Genomic DNA, 22,628 nt, shown 5'->3' with positions numbered 1-22,628 from the left:
TGTTTTCTGCAAAGTACACACAGACACACACATACACACATCTCAGCACAGTAATTTAAGAGAACCTCATTGGATAATTGCCCTTCTTCCCTTTGAAAACATTTGGTTTTTATTTGACAGCTCAGGTCTATGCCATAGACGTGTGCTGACTGCAGATGGAAACTTTAGACCATTACTGATTTCAGCACATTTTTCCTGAACTCTTTTAACCTTGCTAAATGACAATCTAACTTCCTTATCCAGTAGATGTTTCATGGGCTAACCTTGCTTAGAGAAACTCTTACAATTCAGGAATGGGATCAGTTCCCTTAGCAGATATATTATCACGGTGTGAACACAAACCCTAAAAGTCAATTTCATTCATTTCTTAGGCCATACACAGGGAATTTGTTGCTTCCTCCAAACATTGTAAAATTCCTGTATATCTTTCTATTCCTTACTGCTGCCTATACAATATCCTGAAGATAAAATGAACTCTACAAGTATTTCATGTACTTTATGAAGTCTGGATAAGAGTATAATATCAAGGCAAGAATCTAATAAAATAGAAAAGCTAGAAAAGTTAAGGAAATTAAAATGACCTATAAATCCTTTCTTATGATCTCCTGAGAAAACTCTTCTTTTCCCCAGGTATCCAGGGTTATGATGAGGAACTTGAACAATATTCTTTTGTTCTTCGAAAAGTAAACCATAGGATCAATGGAATTCTTAAGAGGACTAGTCCCTTGGCCATAGTATCATTTTACACCTCCCTTTTCTTCTTTCCCCTTTCCCTTTGCCCCCCTCCCTCCCTTCCTGTTCTTCCTCCTTCTCCTCCTTCCCCCCCTTCTGAATTTAAGGACTATGTCTGTCCATCTGTCCAGCCTAAATAATGACCTGGTGACAGATTTCCTGAGTTCCTGGCTGCTATGTATACTATTCACCTAGGCTCTAAGCCTCAGGGCACTACCAGCTAATTATAAAATAGCTTGTTCATTTACTGAACAAATCTTCATAGAGCTCCTACTCTGTGCAACTTTAATCACCCTACACCTGAAAGCTCCAAAGGTGAATTTATTCCTCTCCAACTTTTTTTTTGGAAAAGAGGCTGATAATATTAAAATTAAGAAGTAAATCCACTATGGTATCGTCACATAGCAATTGAATGGGCAATGTAAGATAAAAGACATCTTTGTCTGATTTTCTAATTGGTGATGGTGTAGTAGAAAGAACACTGGTTTATGAGGCATAAGACCTAGATGTCAGTCTTGGGTCTGCCACTAACTCACTGTGTGATGTTGGACAGGTCATTCTGCTCTTCGGAGTTTTTTTTTTAGTGTCTTCATTTATAAAACATAGAAGTTGACTAGATAATCTCTAAGGTCTCTTGCAGTTATAAAATAATATGATTCTATTCTATTTTTGATAGTTTTCATGACTAAGATAAATCTTATAATGTAATGCAAAATCTTACTGTTAGTATAATCAAATTAACTTATGTTTACCCCTGTTTGCTCTAGAAAGGGATCGATGAGAAGAGTTAAGTTCAATTAGTATCAGTTAATGATTAATAATTAAACTAATTAAAATTTAATCATTTAAAGCCATGCTGAATCTATTGGGGACTTATATATCATAATAACAGCACTGTGTGCTTTCTTGAAAGGTATTATCCCCAGTTCCCACTGAATTTTCCATTGGGAAACATCATCATTCTTTAGCTGCCTCTGTGTTTCTGAAATTCTAAGGCCACTCTTCCCAAGTTGAGAAATTTCTCCTGCTAAACATATTAAGAATGTAAGCTCATTATGACCAGAGCCTAGCATACTTCTTTGGCACATAGGACTTAATAAATACTCATTGACTAATGTTAATATGTCTAGGATGTATACTGTTGGTTTGAAATAGTTGAACATTCAAAAAATGTCCTTTTCCTTTGGACTTATAATAGGCTTTTGGATATGTTATCAAGTAATCACTATGCTTTCATATGAATCCATTTAAAGCCACTCAATTCTATTACTTAATAAGTGACTTCTTTGAAAGTCATTTTATATATAGATAATATATGTATAAATATTTATAATAAAATAAAATTTTCATTTGATTCTCATGACAACCCTGGAAGCCATTGTTACCTCTATTTTACAAATAAGGAAGCTTAGAGAGATCAAGTGAATTAGTTGCTCCAGGGCATTGCCAGTAAAGATGTCCATCTCCAAGTCTAACCTCTATCCACTGTATCTATCACTTAAAGTCAAAACTAAGTGTGTAACCTTGGCCAAACAATTTAGCCTCTCTGTGTGTCACTTCAAACACCTGTTAATACTCTAAAACTCCAGGGCAGCTAGGTGGCACAGTGGATAAAGCACCGGCCCTGGATTCAGGAAGACCTGAGTTCAAATCCGGACTCAGACACTTGACACTTACTAGCTGTGTGACCCCGAAGTCACTTAACCCCAATTGCCTCACCAAAAAAAAAAAAATACTCTAAAACTCCAATGGACTTAGGATCTCATCAATGTGGGTATTCTCTCCAGTAATGCTGTTGGCAACTCATCTATAAATTTCCTACCCCAAGTGAGTGTCATCCATGTCTTCCTCTTTGTTGTTCACAGGGGAAGGGGAGGGTACACCCAACATGCTAGGAGCCTTCCTTATATTCTTCTGACATCACAAGGATGTTAATAGAGCACACCTCTCGCTTCTGTGACACGTTTAACTTCCTTTTCAATTATACATTCCTTTGATGACAAAATTTACACATTTTCTCTGGAGTTATCCCTGATTTGTGATTAGTTTGCAGACTGCTCATGTTCACTATGCTCTTCTTCATTGTTCTTTGGGGGATCCTTAAAAAAAGATATGGGAAAAGTCTTGGATTCCACCATTATCCTAAAAAAGGCAACTGAGAGAACATCAATAACAACGAACCCATATGCCTACCTTCCTATCTATAGACAATTTTCAAGAGAACAATCTACACACAGGAAAGACATCCTTGATAAGTATACTTAGAAGGGGAAAGGCAGCCTTTCTCAAGAGATTTTCAACAAGAGGCCTTTTTAAAAACCATAATATGACTAATTGAAAGATGCAAAAAAACCCCATGATCCTACTGTACTTATTAGCTTATTGACAATAAAGGATTTTAATTTGGTAGAACAAAATATTGCCTTATATCCTCATTCCAATCAAGGTATCTCCTATACAGGTGTCAACATTATACCATTGTCATACAGGTGAAAAAATACCTTCTGTGCCTTAATGGGCTATGAGGATAAGAGAAGATAAACAGATATGAGACTGCTCTGGAAATCAATAAGCTGTAAACGTAAAACGAGCACCTTGAGCCATTACTCTTGGAATGATCATTAAGAGCCTATAGTCTGTACTTTTTAGTATTACCCATCTTTTCTCTATTAGATCTTCTTTCTCTCTTCCTCTTCCCTCTTTCCTTTCTATCTCTTCACTCTTTCTCCAAGCTTAGCTGTATGTTTTATGCTCAAATTAATACTAAACCTAAAAAGGAAAGCAAGGGGCTCTTGGTAATCTATGTGGAATGATAAGCAAATTCCTGCCCCTGTTGAAACTGCATACGAATAAGGAGCATCTACAAGGGTACAGCATACATCCAATAGAATACTCTGATATCCGCCCCCCCGCCCCGTCTTATATGCTTGTGTTTAATAATCTATGCTTGCTATAATGCTATGCATGAAACCAAAAAACAAGGAGTGTTGTTATAACCTAAAGAGGCATCCAGAAACTGTTTTATCATCTGTTGCTGGACCCCAAATAAAGAAGGTACTGTCCACATCTTAAGAAGTTTCTCAGGAGATAAAAGGGCTTATAGATTCTTTCTTGTGTTACTACTGCAATAAACTGGGAAAGTGTAGTGGTAATAAGACCAGACTGGAACTTTTTTCTCAAAATACTCTGGACATTATACTCCATTTGGGAAAACCAAAAGTAAAAACCCTATAAATCTTTTCCACAGGTAAAACTCATTTATTTAAGAGACTGGGATTGTTTTTAGAAAAACAGAAAGTCATTTTCTCAGTAATGTAGCATATTTGCTTGATTAATCTCCTTCTCTTTTCTTTTTTCTTATTTTTACCACAAAGAGGGTGAGAAGTTGAAAATGGTGACTTAGCTGACATATTGCTTCAGAGAGATGATAATTCCCCTCAGCAGGCTTCATCACTATCAGCATTTAGAGTCCCTAAGCCAATAAGGATTTCAAAAGCCACTTATAGTTAGATAAATATAATGGTTTTATAACCAAACCTGCTCAGGGTAGGGGTATTCTGGCTGGTTTAGAATTGGATCAGAAACTTCATGGTTTTCTTTTCTTTTCTTTTCTTTTAATGCTGAAGAAAAGAGAAAATCCAATTTGGTGCAATGGAAAAGGCACTGAATTTGAAGTCTGAGGACATGAGTCTGAATGAATCCTGCCTTGGTCACGTTTTGTCAATGTGACCTGTACCTTCATCTCTCTAAGGATCAGTTTTCTCATCTGTAAAAGGCAGAGGTTGAAAGAGATGAACTCTAAGCGTCTTTCCAAATCTCTACATCCACTGTCCAAAGCTTCTGTTTGAAGATTTAAAAATAATTTTTTTTTAGGGAATAACAAACATACAAAGGAATAAGACTTTGCCCAGAGTAGGGGCTTAAAAATGTTTGTTGAACTGAACTGAGATTCTCTCAGTTTATCTAAAAATATTAAAGACAAGTACAGAATGACCATCATTTAAATGTACCCCTGCCATGAATTTGACTCAAAGTCAGAAAAATTGGCAGAATAATATTCCTCTAGATCCAATTAGAAACGGAAACCTTATCTATTACAAACAAGAATAGAAACTAAGGCAACTAGGTGATCCAATGGATAGAGTGCTAGATTTGGAATAAGGAAGACTGGAGTCCAAATCTGGTCTCAGACACTTACTAGCTGTGTGACCTTGAGCAAGTCACTTAACCTCTGTTTGCTTCAGTTTTCTAATCTATGAAATGGAGATAATAATAATTACCTCAAAGATTAGTGGGATAAAATGAGATACAGTATGTTAAACCTTTGGAAACCTTAGAGTGCTATATAAGTGCTACTTAAAGATTACTGTAGCATTCTAGCATTCTCTAAATGATTATAGCTAATGCAAATGGCTAATTTTGCTAGAATATAAAGGGCCATTTCTTCAGAGATTCAGGACTATCACCATAGCCTTAGGAACAAAATTATGCTCCCCAAAAATCATCTTTTATTTTTCTTGGGGGGGGCAGGTAAAAAGGTACTTGTTTTTACCTTTTTGGTAACTTGAGAGGTCTGGATGGTCTGAAAAAGAAAGAAAAGAAAAAAGTCCCATTAATTACAAATAAAGTACTATAGATTATAAGTTATACAATATTACATGTGTATATAGAGAGGGCCACAGAACAATGGGGAGAGCGCCACTCTGGCCATCAGAAAGACTGTCCTTTCTCTGGCACATATTACTTGGGCATGGGCAAGTTGATTAATTTCTTGGTGCTCTCAAATAACTCTTTTTTTTTTTTTTTGGATGAGCCAATTGGGGTTAAGTGACTTGCCCATGGTCACACAGCTAGTAAGTGTCAAGTGTCTGAGGCTGGATTTGAACTCAGGTCCTCCTGAATCCAGGGCCAGTGCTTTATCCACTGGGCCACCTAGCTGCCCCCGTAACTAAGAGTTTTAAAGAGTTATTTGAGGGGCAGCTAGGTGGCGCAGTGGATAAAGCACCGGCCCTGGAATGAGGAGGACCTGAGTTCAAATCCAGCCTCAGACACTTGACACTTATTAGCTGTGTGACCTTAGGCAAGTCACTTAACCTTGATTGCCAGGGATGGGGAGAAACAACCAAAAAAAACTTCTTAGTTACACAGGAACTGTACCAGTGAGAGGAGTTTCTATCCCTAGAGTTCCTAACGTTGACGAAATTACAGGTCTGGACCAATTCTTTGCTCCTCCTCCTCCATTTTCTCTCTCCTTCCCTCTCCTCCCCATCCCCTCTCATAAAATATATGTCTATTATTATAACGTAGAGGTGAATCTGTATCCTTGGAGGCTAGGCAAGCGGAGTACAAGCTCTGACAAGTTTCACCAAACTGGAAAGATTTCAATTATGGTCCCGGCAATAGACTGTATCTTCTTTCCAAGGACCACCCTAGCTAATTACAGAGACCATCATCATCATTAGATTGACCACTTTGTGACAAATTATTTGACCACAGCAACCCATGAAACAAGGAAAAATACCAAATGGCCTTCAGTTGTGTGCAGCCCACTTCCACTTTCTTTCTTTCTTTTTTTGGCAGGGCAATGAGGTTTAAGTGACTTGCCCAGGGTCACACAGTTACTAAGTGTCAAGTGTCTGAGACCAGATTTGAACTCAGGTCCTCCTGAATCCAGGGCTGGTGCTTTATCCACTGAGCCACCTAGCTGTCCCTCTCCCCCTTCCACTTTCTCAGTAACAATGACACTCAGGTGAATGAATGCAGCTTTCTTATTGGAATGCTAGCTCCTTGAAACAAGGAACTGTTTCTATCCCCAGCACTTTGCTTGTATGCAGCAGACACTTAAAAATTTTTTGTTGAATAAATAAACAGCAAAATGGTGGAAAACAGGGCTAAGGATGTTAAGATTCACACAGTTTGGGACCAGATAAACCTTAACTTGGCTGCTGGAAGTCTAAAATGTGACATTCTTGTCTGATTACCAACAAGCAGGCACATTACTAGAAGAAATTAATTTTATCATATAACATAACATTCCTACTATAAATAAAAGCAAAAGACAAAAGGAAGTTGCTATTAAATGGGAATATGGTTTAGCAGCTCTCCTTGGAGAGGCAAATAAAGGAGTGGGCAGAATTTTTTTTTATCATGAGTCCAAAGACCATTTCATGGAACACTAGTTATCTCGTATGTCAGTATTCACGATAAAACAAGTCCACCGTGAAAATAATTGTACTTTATATTGTGTTGCAGAGGATTAAGAAGGGGGAAAAAGGAACTCAATAAAATTCTCCATAACAAATAAATTTTATTGATATCCTTTGTTTTTACATCATCTACATTTCCCAGTGAATTCCTATCTCATTTTCCTCTCAGAAAAACCATGCCTTCTAATAAAGAATTTTAAAAAGAGGGAGGAAAAAGTTCAGCAAAACTAATCAACATTGGAGACAGTTAGGTGGCGCAGTGGATAAAGCACTGGCCCTGGATTCAGGAGGACCTGAGCTCAAATCCGGCCTCAGACACTTGACACTTTCTAGCTGTGTGACCCTGGGAAAGTCACTTAACCCTCATTGCCCCACCAAAAAAACCCAAACAAACAAAAACAAAAACAAACAAAAAACCCCTAATCAACATCAAAAATCTAATATTCTATGTAGCATCTTACACTCATTAGTCCCCCTCCTCTACAAAAATTCAGGGGAGATATTTTCTCTTATCTCCTCTTCCTCTATATTTAATTATTTAATTTAATTTGAAATCTGGTGGTTTCAATACGAATGTAGAATATAAGTTCCTTTAGAGAAGGGCTAATTTTGTTTTTTGTCATGCTATCCCTAGGATCTAGCACAGTGCCTGGTATAATGCAAGTGTTAAAAAAGAATTCTTATTGATTGATGGAAAGGTAATTTATATGTAAGAAAGGTGAAAAAACATGTTGGAAAACATGTGAGAAATGAGAGAGGTCAATGACTTATGAACTACACAGAAGCCTCATACCCAAATATGAATTCTTTCTTCAATAAAAGAATAAGAAGGCAGCAAACATGATGTGGAAGCATATTAAAAACCTTTTTTTAAAGAATTAATAAAGTATTTTATTTTTTTTCCGTTACATGTAAAGATAGTTCTCAACTTTTGTTTATACAAGCTTTACAATTTCAGATTTTTCTCCCTCTCTCTCTTCCCTCCTCCCTCCCCTAGACAGCAGGTAATCTGATATAGGTTATATATATATATACACATAATAACATTAATCCTATTTCTGCATGAGTCATGTTATAAGAGAAAAAATCAGAGCAATGATGAAAAACCTCAAAATAGAAAAAAACAACAGCATCAAACACAAAAGAAATAGTATGGTTCATTCAGCATCTATACTCCGCAGTTCTTTTTTTTTTTTTTCCTGGATTTGGAGATCCTCTTCCATCACGAGTTCCCTGGAACTCTTCTGTGCCATCGCATTGGTGAGAAGAATATAGTCCATCACAGTAGATCAACACTCAATGTTGATGATACTGTGTACAATGTTCTTCTGGTTCTGCTCATCTCACTCATAATCAGCTCACGCAAGACCCTCCAGGTTTCTCTGAACTCCTCCTGCTCATCATTTCTTACAGCACAATAGTATTCCATTGTATTCATATACCACAACTTGTCCAGCCATTCCCCAATTGATGGTAATCCCCTCAACTTCCAATTCCTTGCCACCACGTAAAGAGCAGCTATAAATATTTTTGTACATGTGGGTCCCTAACCCCTTTCCATGATTTCTTTGGGAAAAAGACCCAAAAGTGGTATTGCTGGGTCAAAGGGTATGCACAGCTTTATTGCCCTTTGGGCATAATTCCAAATTGCTCTCCAGAATGTAAAAACCTTTTTTTAAAATAAAACTGGAAATATTAGGAAATAATATTCCTCTCCAGACTTTCCCCTTTAAGAAAATGGGTAGAACCAAAGCTAAGGCCTTTCTTAGGGAAATGAATTAAGAGCAATAATAAAATTTAACTAATGTCTTCCTCATCCCTGAAATAACTAGTGCTAGGACCCACCCAAGAGAAGTGCCCTCTTTAGTACTGAAAGGAAACTTCTGATACAGAAAAGATACTTTTGATTCAGTCTGATTCCCAATCTAGATTTCAGAGAAGAGCCTCACTGATCATCCGAGGAGAATGGACTAGGAAGTAATGTGATGGTGACTTGGTTACTCAACAAATTGGGAATATGAACCCAAACTGTATTTTTACATATTGTGATAGTTTCTCGTTCAAGATTCCTATAAAAGTTACTTAAAATTGTCTTGGGGAACAGAGTCATTTGGAGGGCATGGGAAGTTTGGATATAGAATGATGTTAAATTAACCAAAATTGTTTCTGGCAGACAAGTCTAAATGCAGCATAGAGTATTAATATATACTTTTTTCACAATGATGAATAAAAAATACTGGCCCAAACAATGAACCTGGTTACATTTTAACAACCAGGAAAGAAGTCATGACATTAATGATGACACTAACAATAACAATAATGCTAATCACCAACCTTTACATATGTGCCATATACTGTGCTAAGCACTTTACTATTATTATCTCATTTGATTCTCACAACATTACTAATGTGGGAGTCACCCCTGAATCAAGTGTCTGTATATAGTCAGACTGCTAAATTCTTAGAGCAAAGAATAAAATTAATGCAAAGCCAGAAGAAAATAAAAACGAGAAAAAGACTTTATACCCATTTTTAAAAAAACTCTCGTGAACGATTTTTAATAATACATTTGACTGATGCCTCTTGTTTTCATATCATAGTCATTTCCCAATAGGAGAAATAGCTAAACAAAACCAACTAAAACAATGGTCTTTATTCCACTGAATGGAAACTTTTGATTGAGAAAGGTTCCTCTAGATCTCAGGGAGGAGTTTCATAGATGCAAGAGGAGATTGCACCAGACAGTATATGCAACACTTTGACCTGTCGTCCCCTACCTTCCAACAAAAAGAGAATGGTGTACTTTCTAATCTCATCTTTTGGGTTAAGACTGGGCATGCAGTTATTGATCAACCAGCTTCTTTTTAGTGTTTTCATTTTAACCATTGTAATAATTTCTGTATATTGGCTTTCTCCCATCTGATCTATTTAAACAAATTATTGAAGAACAAGAAATGGGAAATGGATGGAGGGAAGGACAATTAATTTCATAACTCATTTAACTGATAAAAATCACTTGCCAGAATGACAAGAGCATAAAAGTATAAGAACTGTCATCCTAAGAACACTTTTTCTACTTGCCAGAAAGAGAGAAGACCAATAGCAACATCGGTGTCGAATATAAAATTGTCTTATGGAGAAGGAAGGTGGAAGAATATAGCAGTAGCAATTCATAAATAGTAAGATACAGTAAAGAGGGAAAGACATTTACAGAAAACTTGGCCATAGACCCAACTGAGTCAAGTCATCCTGAAGACATTCAATCGTGACAATGAAAGGTCAATAAGTAGGCAAAATATGTAAAAGAGCTTTAAATGATTTTTAAAATAACAAATGATTTTCACCATTAAGGATAGTGAAGCCACCTTACATGGACTCTAATATCCTACCACCCAAGGTACTTAATGAGGAAGAAGAAATTGCACGGAGGAAAATAAAGATGAAGGAATTGAACAAACTAATTCTATATGGAGGTGGTCTATTCTGACCATGAGCAAATCATTTTACCTTTCCAGGCCTCATTTTTCTTATCTACAAAATAATACTACTCTAGCGCTACCAATCTTATAAGCTTGTCGTGGGAAAAATGTGTTATTAACCATAAAGACTTTTATAAATGTAGTCCATTTTTAAAGAGGGTTTTTTGTTTGTTTTGCGGGTCAATGAGGGTTAAGTGACTTGCCCAGGGTCATACAGCTATTAAGTGTCAAGTGTCTGAAGTCAGATTTGAACTCAGGTCCTCCTGAATCCAAGGCCAGTGCCTTATCCACTCTGCCACCTAGCTGCCCCCAAATGTAGTCCATTTTTGTTACTATAAAAGGAGGACAATAATACATATACTAAATGCTATGCAAATATGAGTTGTTATTGTCAATATCTATAAAAAGAGGGGGTTAGACAAGAAAATCTCTATGGTTCTTCCAAATTCTATCTAACGGGGGCAGCTAGGTGGTGCAGTGGATAAAGCACTGGCCCTGGATTCAGGAGGACATGAGTTCAAATCTGGCCTCAGACACTTGACACTTACTAGCTGTGTGATCCTGGGCAAGTCACTTAACCCTCATTGCCCCTCCAAAAAAAACCCAAATCAAGCAAACAAAACAAAAAAATTCTATCTAAAATTTTAGGATTACCACAATTTCACATTTCTATTCTTTCTTTTCCTGACCTAGAAGCTTCAATCAGGTTATCCCACCCTTTTAAAAAAAATTAGCATCCTCCACCATCTCTATTTCAAAGTACCTTAATTTCCTTCTAACATTCAGATCTCTATTTAAGTTCTTCCTTCTGTCAAAGAGTTTTAAACCTTCCTCTTTAATCATTCCTCCCTATTCTGTATGAGCAAGGTGAATATTAGTAGGTATGGATTTTTTCTAAACTTTATTGTGATATAATATGTATAGGTATGTTTTAAATCTTATATTTTAACTCTATCCAGTAAGAGACTCTTATGACAGCAAAAGATCATTCAAAGACCCACAACAATTAGCTCCTAATACAAGGAAGTTAAATGGATCTGTAGGTTGAGGGTTCTGGTGCTGAATATCAATATAACTGGATTTGTTACTGATTTCTTTGGGCCTCAACTTCCTCCTCTGTAAAATAAGGGGGACAAAAAGTGCCATATATATATATATATATATTCACATTAGCAAACTATAAAACATATTAACAGTAGCAAGGCAGGTTTTCACTGATTGGGGAAGCGCTAGACAAATTGTGGCACATGAATATATTGAATTATTGTACCAAACAAAATGACAAATATGAGAAATTCAGAGAGGTATGAGAAAGATTTCGGTGAAATGAGGCAGAATAAAGTAAGCAGAACCAGGAAATAAATATACACAATAATCAGAATAATGCAACTGAAAGTTCTATAATTATGATGACAAAGTTGAGCAGTGAGAACAGGTGTAGAACTGAACTGAACTTCTTTTCCTTGAAAAGGTAGGATATAATGGGTACAGGATGCTACATACACACACACACATATACTTGATAGACATGGTTAGTGTGTGTACATTGATTTTGGGTAACTTAAAAATCTTTGTTAAAAGAGAAAGCTAAGCTGGATAGCTGAGAGGACAAGCATATTTGGAAATGAATGTGATATGGAAACAAAAGGTAGAAATTAAACCTTTTTTGTTAAAAGAGGGAACAGGACTAGAAGATTTCTACTATCTCTTTTAGCTCTAACAGACTTTAATGATATGAAGACTATTTGCACTTTGGCAAGTTGCCAAGCTCAACAAAAGCCTTTTGATTTTACTAATAGCCCAGAAGACAAAAGCCATCAGCCAAATAAACCAATTGAGCATAGAAGTGTCAACACAGTTATAATAGAGTACACTAATTTAGTAATTGTTGATGTACATTAGCCAGGGCACATTTATATATAAATGATCTACAAAGAATCTTAAGTCTATATCCTCTACCAAAAAGTTCATGTCCTGGAAAGTACTTCCTATTTTTCCTAAAAAAGTGGAAAACTACTTAACCTAGTGTTTGATAAATCCAAAGACTCCAGCTATTGTAGTAAAAACAATATATGATAAAAAAACTGCCAGGAAAATTGAAAAGAAGTCTAGAAAAAACTAGGAAAATAGTAAGATCTCAGACTGTATACTGATATGTTCCAAATGTGTACATGGCTCAGTCATAAATGATGACATCATAAATAGAAGAGCAAGGAAGAAATTGCCTGTCAGATCTATTGATAGAAGAAGAGTTCATAAACAAAAGTTAAAGAGGATCATGGGAGGCAAAATTCTGATTACATAAAATTATAAAGATTTTGCATAAACAAAATAAATGCAGCGAAAACTGGAAAGCAGGTTTCTAAAACTAGAATCAAATTTCTCTAATAAATGTCTCATTTCAAATATGTTTTAAGAACTGATTCAAATTTATGAGAATAAAAGCCATTCCCTAATTGCTAAGTGGTTGAAGGCTATGAACAGGTGCTTTTCAAAGGAAAACATAAATATATTCAATACATACTAACAATTAGAGAAATAAAAATTTTTAAAACTCTAATGTTCTACCTTATACAACTTTGCTTATTAGCAAAGTTGACCAAAAAAGGACAATGACAAATGCTGGAGAGGCTGTGGGAAAACAGGCACATTATTGCACTGTTGTTGGAGCTGTGAATTCATTCACTGATTTTAGAAAGCAATTGGAACTATGCCCCAAAATTTATTAACCTGGAAAAATTTTATCAGACTTCAACCCAGCAATACCACTCTCAAGTCTATACCCCAAAGAGATCAATGAAAGAGTAAAAAGATACATATGTACAATACTATTTATAGCAAATTTGTGTTGTGGCAAAGAAATGGAAACTAAGGGGGAGTCCATCAATTTAGGAGTAACTGAATAAATTTTAGTATATAAATGTGAATATTATTGTGCTATATAAGACAGAATGAAGGGGACAGCTTCAGGAAAAATTGAGAAGACTTTTATGAACAAAGAGTGAAGTGAGTAGAACCAGATGAATAATTTATATAATATCAAGATTACTGTAAAGACAAACAATTTGAAAGACTTTAGAATTCTGGTCAGTGCAATGACCAACTACAATTCCAGAGGACTTTTAATAAAATATGATACCTCCTGATAGAGAGGTGGTAGACTCAGATTGCAGACTGAAATATTTTTTTGGACATGGTATATTGGGGGAATTTGTTTTGTTTGACTACATATGTTTATAATAGGGGTCTTGTTTTTCTTTCTCAGAGAATAGAAAGGCAAATTTTTGTTGACTGAAAAAAATAAAATTTAATTAAGAAAAAAAAGAATAACCATAAAGGTTCAATACAGGCCTTTTCATGGTGCCAAGTTTCTGGCAAAAGAAGTAATTCCAAAGAAATAAAATTCTACCATGTATAATTTGGGTTAGCACAAGATATAAATGCTCTTTCCTCCCCCTCCCCTACCTTCCCCCAGTCTACCCCTTAGAGAATGTTACAACCATAAATGCAATAAAAGTCATTGCATTCTTTCTGCCTTTAGTAACAAGTTCATTTTATGTTAATCAAAGCAATGAGCAGAAGTCTATTCTGAAAAACAGATAATTGGGGTAACCACAGAGATGCCTCCTGGGAAAACATAATAACCCTCTGAAGTTGCTATCCAAACAGATGTTCTGAAAAACCTACAGCATAACTAGAGGTAAAACATGATCACTAAGGTATATAAGAATTTCTGTCTTTAATCCTACCACTGCTGCTTTTTTGCAGTCAGAAAATACCAGAGGAGGTGAACAGCAAGCCTGCTAAGGAGGCACATACAGAAGGTCCTTTGTATAGGATTCTATCCAGTTCTTCTTTGCCTTTACATCTCCCAGGTTTCCTTTTTTTTTTTTATTAAACATAATGATAAAATCTTCAGCATGACTCTTTCAAGATAATATCAGATTTTGTAGGCTGATGAAGAGATTGGGTATAAAAGGCTAGACTGAACTGAAGTAAGATCATGCAGCTAAACATGGGGGAAAAAATCTGTCAGTATTTGCAGGTCCCTGTGATATTCTGCCAACTACTCTAACTACTTGGTCATTATCTTTTAGTGGAACACATAAATGAGGCTATGATGAGAATGAGAAAGAGAAAAGCTAAAGGCATAGTAAAATGGAGGTAAAGTTACATGGTTGGAAAACTAGGGGAAAGTAACCAGAGATTGCAGAGAAAAGGGAAAAGATGAGAGAATTTCTAGCAGGAAAATCAGAATGAACTACAGAGAAGACATATCAAAGGGGGCGGGGGGGGGGGGAAAGCAATGAGAAGAAATTCTTAAGCACAGAATCTAATAGCTTAGAGGGACCCTGGAGGTCATCTGGCTCCCTGACCAAGAATTCCCTTGACAGCCAGAGTCATCGTCTAGCATCTACTTGAAGCCATACACTGTACAGAACTCAGAGGTATCCCCCCTTCCATTTCTGGACAACTCTAATTGGTGCCAAGTCTCTCTTCGTATTGATCCTAACTCTGCCTCTTTGTAATTTCTATGGTAGGTTCCTAGCTCTGTCCTCAGGGGCCAATCTAAAGGAGTCTAAACCAAAACAACGCTTCAGGTACTTGAAGGCATGCACCATGTCCTTTCTTAAGCCACATCTTCTCTAGGTGAAGGTTTCCTGGTTTCTTCATAGGGTCATCCTAAGGCATTGTCTCTAGTCCTATTCATCATCCTGCTTTCCTTTTCCCATTGATACTTTATCCAGCTTGTCAATGGCATGAACAAATGCCATCAAAATGATGATGCTTGTTATGAAGGAGGAAGAGGGTTCAAGGATATGGTGAAGATAGAAGATAAAGTTGCTCTAAGGGCCACAAAACTTCTTTATCATGTTTGTACGACTTCTGCTTAGAAAACACCATATTTTTAGTGCCTGAAGTATCAATATTACCTAAACCAATCAATAAACATTTATTAAATGTCTAATATGTGCCAAGCACTGCGCTGTACCTCTATTACAAATTCAAACTTCAATGACACTGTGAGAAGTTAAAGAATGTCGATTATGTTCAAATAGTCTGGACAAAGTTATTTCATGTAATAAGGTAATGAGGAAATGAACTAAAAACCACAATTCAAGGGTTTTTAAGATACCACAGATAACTGGCCAGTTTTATTTCTGAATCTCTGAAATGCTTTAAGGGAATTTGGACTTCCAACTTTTCTGTGAAGCAAACAAAAAGAAGCAACCAAAATAGCTGTAGAAAATATTTAGGAGGCCAATTTTTAGACTCATTAGAAATCTAATTCAGGGCAATATTATGACATCAGATATTTCAGCATTACTTAAAAACAAAAGGTTTTAAAGTTAGTTTACCAAAAAATAAATAAGGTTAATTTACATGTATTAAATCCAGGTTGGTACACTGCTTTAGAAAAAAGATGAACTCAGAGTAAGAGTCACACATTTGCTGTGAATTCTTTTAATGACTTCCAACAAAAACAAAGTCATTCTTCATCATTAACTATTACCATGAATCATCACTGGCACACTTGGATTCAGCTGTGAAAATGAAATAGATAAACTGCAGACAAGCTAAGCTGAATTTCTAATCCATCTTTCATGCATCAGGGCTAAATGTTTATGGCCTGTGTCAAGTGACTTGAAAGATAACAATAAACACAACCACTTGTGCAGGGCATTTCCTGTATGCATAAAAGATAAGCACTCAGGAGTACTGGTGGTACTAACTGTAAAAAATGGAAAAGAGTCACAGTCACCCCTTAAAAGGGGGGAGTTTGGAGTATGTTTGAAAAATTAATTCTATCAGCCAAAATATCTGGCCTTTCTATTTTAGCTTCCCAGGTCCAGAAAATGGCATTTATGCATTTCCTATAGTTAAGTAAGACAGAAGGCTGCTGCTAAGCACACAGTTTGTCTGTTGGCATTAGCTGAAATGAGCTTTCCCTAAAGACTTTTTTTACATTGCTGAAACCATTCAGCATGGCAGAGTAGATGTTTTACCCTTACTAGCACTTCAAAGGAAAAATAAGGCAGTCACAATGTTAGGTGTGAATGAGAAACTACAAACACGTTTTTATCTAACCTCTAAAGTATATTCTGCCCTGTGTCAGTTATTTTCCCTCACTAGATAAGAAGTTCTTTGATAGAAGTGGCAGTCTTCCATCTTTGTAATCACCGGCCTCCAGCTCCCGCCCATGACTAGCACAGTGTCTTGCACATCACCAGTGCTCAATAAATACTGATTTATTAAAACACTATCAGCAACATCATCTATAAAAAAGAACAAGTGTGGAGACAGACAGACAGACAGACAGACAGATAGATAGATAGATAGATAGATAGATAGATAGATAGATAGATAGATAGATAGATAGATGAAGGATGGATAATTTATGAGTACAGTAAATTTCCATGTATACAGAATAGTTGGAGAAGGGGGGGTAATCAAATATTTGGATCAAGTAAGAATTACTGTAACTACCACAAATGGATCACCAATTTTAAAGAATTAAAATTATATATATGTATATATAACTAAAACATATATAATTCAACCCATTTTATGTCAATTCAACTAAAATATTGAATATCTACTGTATGCCTGAAACTGTGATAGGCACTCTGAAATTTAGCTAGGGAAACAAGACCTCTTTCCATGAAATAATAAGAAAATAAAAATAATAAATTAAATAATTAGTGTCTAAATATACACAACAGGAATCTGTGAGAATAGAGAGACCCATGTAGAAAGTGATAGAGTTGGAAGGCTTCTCATGTATCAGGTAAAACTTGGGCAGTGATTTTAAGGATGTAGTGGACAGAAGGTATCAAGGAAAAGTGAAGTCACAGAGGCAGAAATGCACTTGGTGTACCTGGAGGCAGTGAAGAGGCCAACTTAAATGGGGAGTGGGAAAAAAAAAGTTAGTTAATAATAATAGTCAATAGGGCTTGCAAGAAGGTTCTTTACAAGTATTATTTGATTTGGTCTTCATAACAACCATGGGAGGTAGGTGCTTATAACTATCCCCCTTTTACAGTTGAGGAAACTGAGGCAGATGGAGGTTAAATGACTTGCCCAGGATCACATAGCTAATAAGTAGCTGAGGTTCAAAAATCCCTTCTGACAGAGGCTATGGTGACCCTCAGCAAGTGACTTAAACCTCCTTTGGTTGGTTTCCTCATCTGTAAAATGAGCAAGCTGGGCTGGAAAGTCTCTCCAGTTCCTTCCAGCTGAAGATCTATGATCCCGTGAATACTTAATCCTGAAATTTCTTTATAATTCCAAATGTTATAGAATTAGAGTTAGAACTAGGAGGAACCTCAGGTCAACTAGTCCAACACCCATATTTTATAGATAAGGGAACTGAAGTTTTGAAAAGTTAAAAGACTTATCTACTAGCCCTAGAACTTGGGGGTATCAGAGCTCTAGTCTTCTCATCCCAAGATTAAAGTGCTTTTACTATTCTATCACAGTGCCTCTCTAAATGCTTCCGTTTATTCTTTGCATCCATAGTACCTGATGAAATATATCTGAACAAAGTGTAATCTAAGTATTAGAGGTAATATTAACGCTCCTATGAGGAAGTGTTTTGGGGGATCTTTATAATGCAGTTCATGTGATCACTCATCTCTGTTTTTAAGAAACTACTAAGGGGCCTAGGTGTTGGCAGTGATTTGGTGACTTAAAATCACACAAGGCATTAGAAAAACACCTTGAGACTTTTCCACATGGTTGTGGGCATATCTGGTTACTTTCTGAAAGAGTAGCCAAAGTAGAATGAAGCAGAGGGTAGTAGACAGAATACTAACTCTGAAGTCAAAGGGCCTCTGTTCAAATCCCTGCTCTCTGGCTTACTGTCTCTGTGACCTTGGGTAAGTCAGTTAACTTGTTTGGCCTTGATTTCCTCATCTATAAAATGGGGATAATATATCTTGTTCTGTCTACTTTACAGGATAATTGTATAAACAGCTTTTTTTCTCTCAGCAAAAAAGAAAAAAGGTATACAGGAATTATCAATTTTCACCTTAAAAAAAAAAGCCAAATGGCCATAATTGAGGATTATTTTGCTTTTCCATTATGAACATATAACTGTCTCTAAGATATGTAGAAATGTGTATATATCTGGTTATATACATTAGGATATCTAAAATATATAAGAAAAATTTTCAAGTCCATGAACTGTGCTTGTTTATAAAGTCATAAAGCTATTTAAGTAAGAAGCTACACTTTGATTCTAGCTGTAAGTTAAAGTGTGTGCAAGTATATTTTAATCCAATATGTATCACACAAGGGAGACAGGGTTATCATAACTTTTACCTTTTAACAGCTCTAATTAAGGTAAGGACCTAGAAATGATTAGTTTTAAGAACATATGTACATATGAAACCAAAATTCATTAATGTGGGGCTTTTTTCCTTCCTTTCTGTATTAGCTGATATTGACTTATTAGTTGTAACATATATGTATAATATATATACATATATAACCACATTATGCTTTTTTACCATAAAAGTTCATTTTTATTAAAACCTGTCTTATAAAAATAGTTTCCAAATCTTTGTAAAACAAACAAGTCTTTCACACATTTTAGTCCCCCTCTCCCTGCAAAAAATATTTAATGTTATATTAGAGATGCTGATGATTAAGTTTTCTGCTTTGGAAGGTTAAAAGTCACACCTGCTATCACATTTTGAAGGGCTGGGAAAAATGCATTAAAAAAAAATCCATGTGTATCAAAATGAATTCCAGCAGTGTAACCAATACCTTGCAGCTGTTCTGATGTCTTTATTATACTGGTCAGTAGGAAAAGCTATTCCTATGAAAAATTCTTTAGTTATGCTCCTAAGAACAGAAATACATAATGGAATTGACTTAGCTTAATTTCCATCTCCATGTTCAGCCTTTTCATAATTTAAAATAACAAGCGAATACAAACTAACTTTTACTAGTGAAGAATAAAGGAAAATCTTAACCCAGTCAAGTTCTTCAGAAACAATAGCGGGGTCTTTTTTTAATAGAGCCCATGAAACTTGAGTGTAAAAAAGGTAATATTGAAATATTTGAGCATAGGATTAGAGCCAAAGGAAATCGGATCGAGCTTAAAATGAAGCAAGTTAACAGAAAATAATAAAAATGAACAGCCCATGCTTGTAGGTTATATGTGTTTGGACTACTAGTCCTCAACATATAACAGGCTAAGGTATGTATGCTAGGTATATATACCATATGCCAGGTAAATTCTCAACATTCTTCATGCTCTTAATTCATAATTCTAAGTATCTCTGAGAAATCAGTTAGATACACTGATACCTACCATATGAACATTTAAAAATATTTCATCCTCATCATGGAGGACTGCCAGGAATTGACCCTAAAGTTCCACTCCAGGCTTTGCCACTAACTTTGTGACCTTTGGTAATTAATCTGAGCGCCTAGACACCCTATACAATGATAAAACTGAAGTTGATAATCTAGTTTACATTTCAGTTTTGAAACTCTACTGTAGTCTATTCCCTCCTTTTGTGGAATTTGAGATCATCAAATCTCTACAAAAAATGAGAGAATCACAGAATTTGAAAGTTTAAGAGTATTTCAGTGATACCTAGTCCAATCCACTCACAGAAGGAATTTCCACAATAAAATTCCCATAAAGTATATTCACCCTGCCCATTCTTAGAGACCTCTTGAGAGGAGGAGGAATCTACCACCTTTCCAGAAGGCAGCCCTATTCCACAGGATAGCTCTTTTGTAAGTCTAGAATCATGGGGAAATTAAATTCTAAATAATAAAAAAGTGCTCAAAGGAATTAATAATAAAATAAATGAAAACAAAACAACTCTGAGGTATCATTTTACTCCCTATCACATTAGTCACATTAACCCAGTATAGGCAGCTGTGAATTGGTTTCAGTGTTTTAGAAATTATTATACAAAAGCTACAAAATCATTCATATCCTATTGCCCAATGATCCCACCACTGGGTTTTCAAAGAGGCTAAGTGAAGCAAGAAGAGATCTATTTGTATAAAGATGCTCATAGCAGTATTACTTATTATACTAAACAGTTGGAAAACAGTATTAGCCGTAGCTGGAGAATGACTGGACAAATACTGGTATATTCACGTCACTGAATATTATGTTGTAAAGAAATACAAATATGAAGAATAAAAAATATGGAAGGATGTATATGAAGTACTACATAGAAAAGGAAACAGAGCCTAACAAATGAAACACACTATGGTGGGTTCCAGGGAAAGTACCCAGAGAGTGGCAGGGCATTTTTTTCAAGAAATGGTTCACAGAGGACCCCCTGTATACTGGCCTGCCCTGTGACAACATCACACCCTCCAATAAGAAGCTCAAGTAGCACCAGAAGATATGAGTAAGGACTATAGACACCATCTCTTGCTGCCATTAATCCTCCCTCTAAGGTTGAAACCAAAACCACATACTGAATTGGCCAACCACAGTCTCTCCCTTGTTCTGATTCAAATATGATGTAGAGAATGTGTGTGTGTGTGTGTGTGAAATTGTTCATATATGATATTCTGAGACTCTTGGGTATAAATAATACATAGTCCTAAGGGAGTCTGAGCTCTCACATTGAGACCTCCTCAATGACCTGGGAGTATTATACTCCTCCAGAGTATACTACGTCTTCCCCCATCCCCTTCTCCTGTTCCTCCCACTTCTCTTCTCCCTACTCCTATTGCCCAGTCCTCCCCTCACTCCCTGGACTGCAGACTGCCCTCAAGCCTCCTGTTCAACACAGCACTAAATAAAACATGCTTAAAGATGATCTCTCTTTCTGATATGCTTCTTACTGACATCCTTGACCCATAGGCCACTTTTATCCCTAGCTATAAACTAGATCCTCAAGCCCTTAGGATTTAGCTGACTGGCAGAGCACCTAGTATCTGGTGAGCATAGTATTGTGAGCTGATGCCAGAAAGCAAGGACTGAACAAAGAATCTTGTACTCTTCTGGGAGACTTCCTCTTAACATTAGTATATGAGTGGGGACCAGGGCCATGATTAAAGCACCAATAGTTTTGACTAAGGCACTAGCAACTGCATCTACCAGGAAATTTGTATCCTACATGGTAGAAAGCGAGGGTCAGCATTGAAACCATGTGCCCCCTAGACAGAAAGACCCAGAGGGACCCAGGACCCAGAACATATATGATGAGTACCACTATGCAAATGAAGATATGAAACAGCAAAGAAAAAACAAAACCAAAAACTCTAATCTCAAATACAATTGACATGGGGACTGAATAAACCTTTGTTTTTTGTAACAAACGATAGGCTGCAAAAGAGCAAGGTTACACGCATTGTCAGTTGCAATCACTTTCCTGTATTGCTTTGTGTAATAGTTTTTAGGCCTTTGGATTTTGTTTGTGGGTTTGTTTATATTTATCTACCATGACAAAACAGCATTTGTCAATCCAATATACAAGGTACTTTTCTATCAATATCAAGGAAAAATGATGAATTCTCTTTACCATATGACTTATAAGAATAAATCCTTGTAAGGTTTTTTTTATGGTTTACTCTCTAGCTGGTTTGGTGGTGTTAGTGCTATCTTGGGGTAAGTTTTCAAAGAAGGCCTCCTCTTGGGGGAGGGTTAGCAAATACAGACACCCCTTTCCTCCATGATCTTTCATGATAGTGTGGGTGTTAGGAACATGTCTGTGCAAAGGTGAATTAGTGCTGTCAGAATACAATGCTTAGTAATTGAGGTCATGCATGGTTAGAAAGGAGCTTTCAGAAATCATTTTGGTTCATTGACTTAATGGGCTTTTTTTTTTTTAAGCAGGAAAGTAAACATGCAAGGCTTCTCAAGTTAAAAGATTTTTTTTAAAAATTCCAAAATCCTTTTTCCTTGGTCTTCAAACCACCTGTCTAGTCATAAGAAAAAGTCAGTAGAAAACTTAAAAAAAACAAAAAACCCAAACCCAGCCAACACTGAAGAAGTTTCCAAAGCTGTAAGCAGTTTCATCTCACCTAAATGGTAGAGATTGTTTTATTGGCCTCTGATGACCTCTCAGGGTTTTTAGCCTCTGGATCGGATATGCCCATATAATTTGGGGCAGCCTTTTCAAAATGTCCCCTTACACCTTCAAATATTAGCCAAAGGGGCAGCTAGGTGGCGCAATGGATAGAGCAGTGGTCCTAGATTCAGGAGGACCTGAGTTCAAATCTG

General features: G+C 36.2%; 1 protein-coding gene across 1 annotated transcript in view; it reads right to left on the bottom strand.

Moving 5' to 3' along the window:
* DISP1 (dispatched RND transporter family member 1) overlaps nucleotides 1-22,628 on the bottom strand; it is a 154,001-nt gene that overhangs the window by 22,543 nt on the left and 108,830 nt on the right. The window contains exon 4 of the mRNA XM_043964541.1: nucleotides 5,285-5,314. Within this exon, the coding sequence (XP_043820476.1) occupies nucleotides 5,285-5,314 (30 nt within the window). The remainder of the gene's footprint in view (nucleotides 1-5,284; nucleotides 5,315-22,628) is intronic.

The sequence above is a fragment of the Dromiciops gliroides genome, chromosome 4 (assembly GCF_019393635.1).
Source record: "Dromiciops gliroides isolate mDroGli1 chromosome 4, mDroGli1.pri, whole genome shotgun sequence".
Lineage (NCBI taxonomy): Eukaryota > Metazoa > Chordata > Mammalia > Microbiotheria > Microbiotheriidae > Dromiciops > Dromiciops gliroides.
This window is presented reverse-complemented; position numbering and strand designations above follow the sequence as displayed.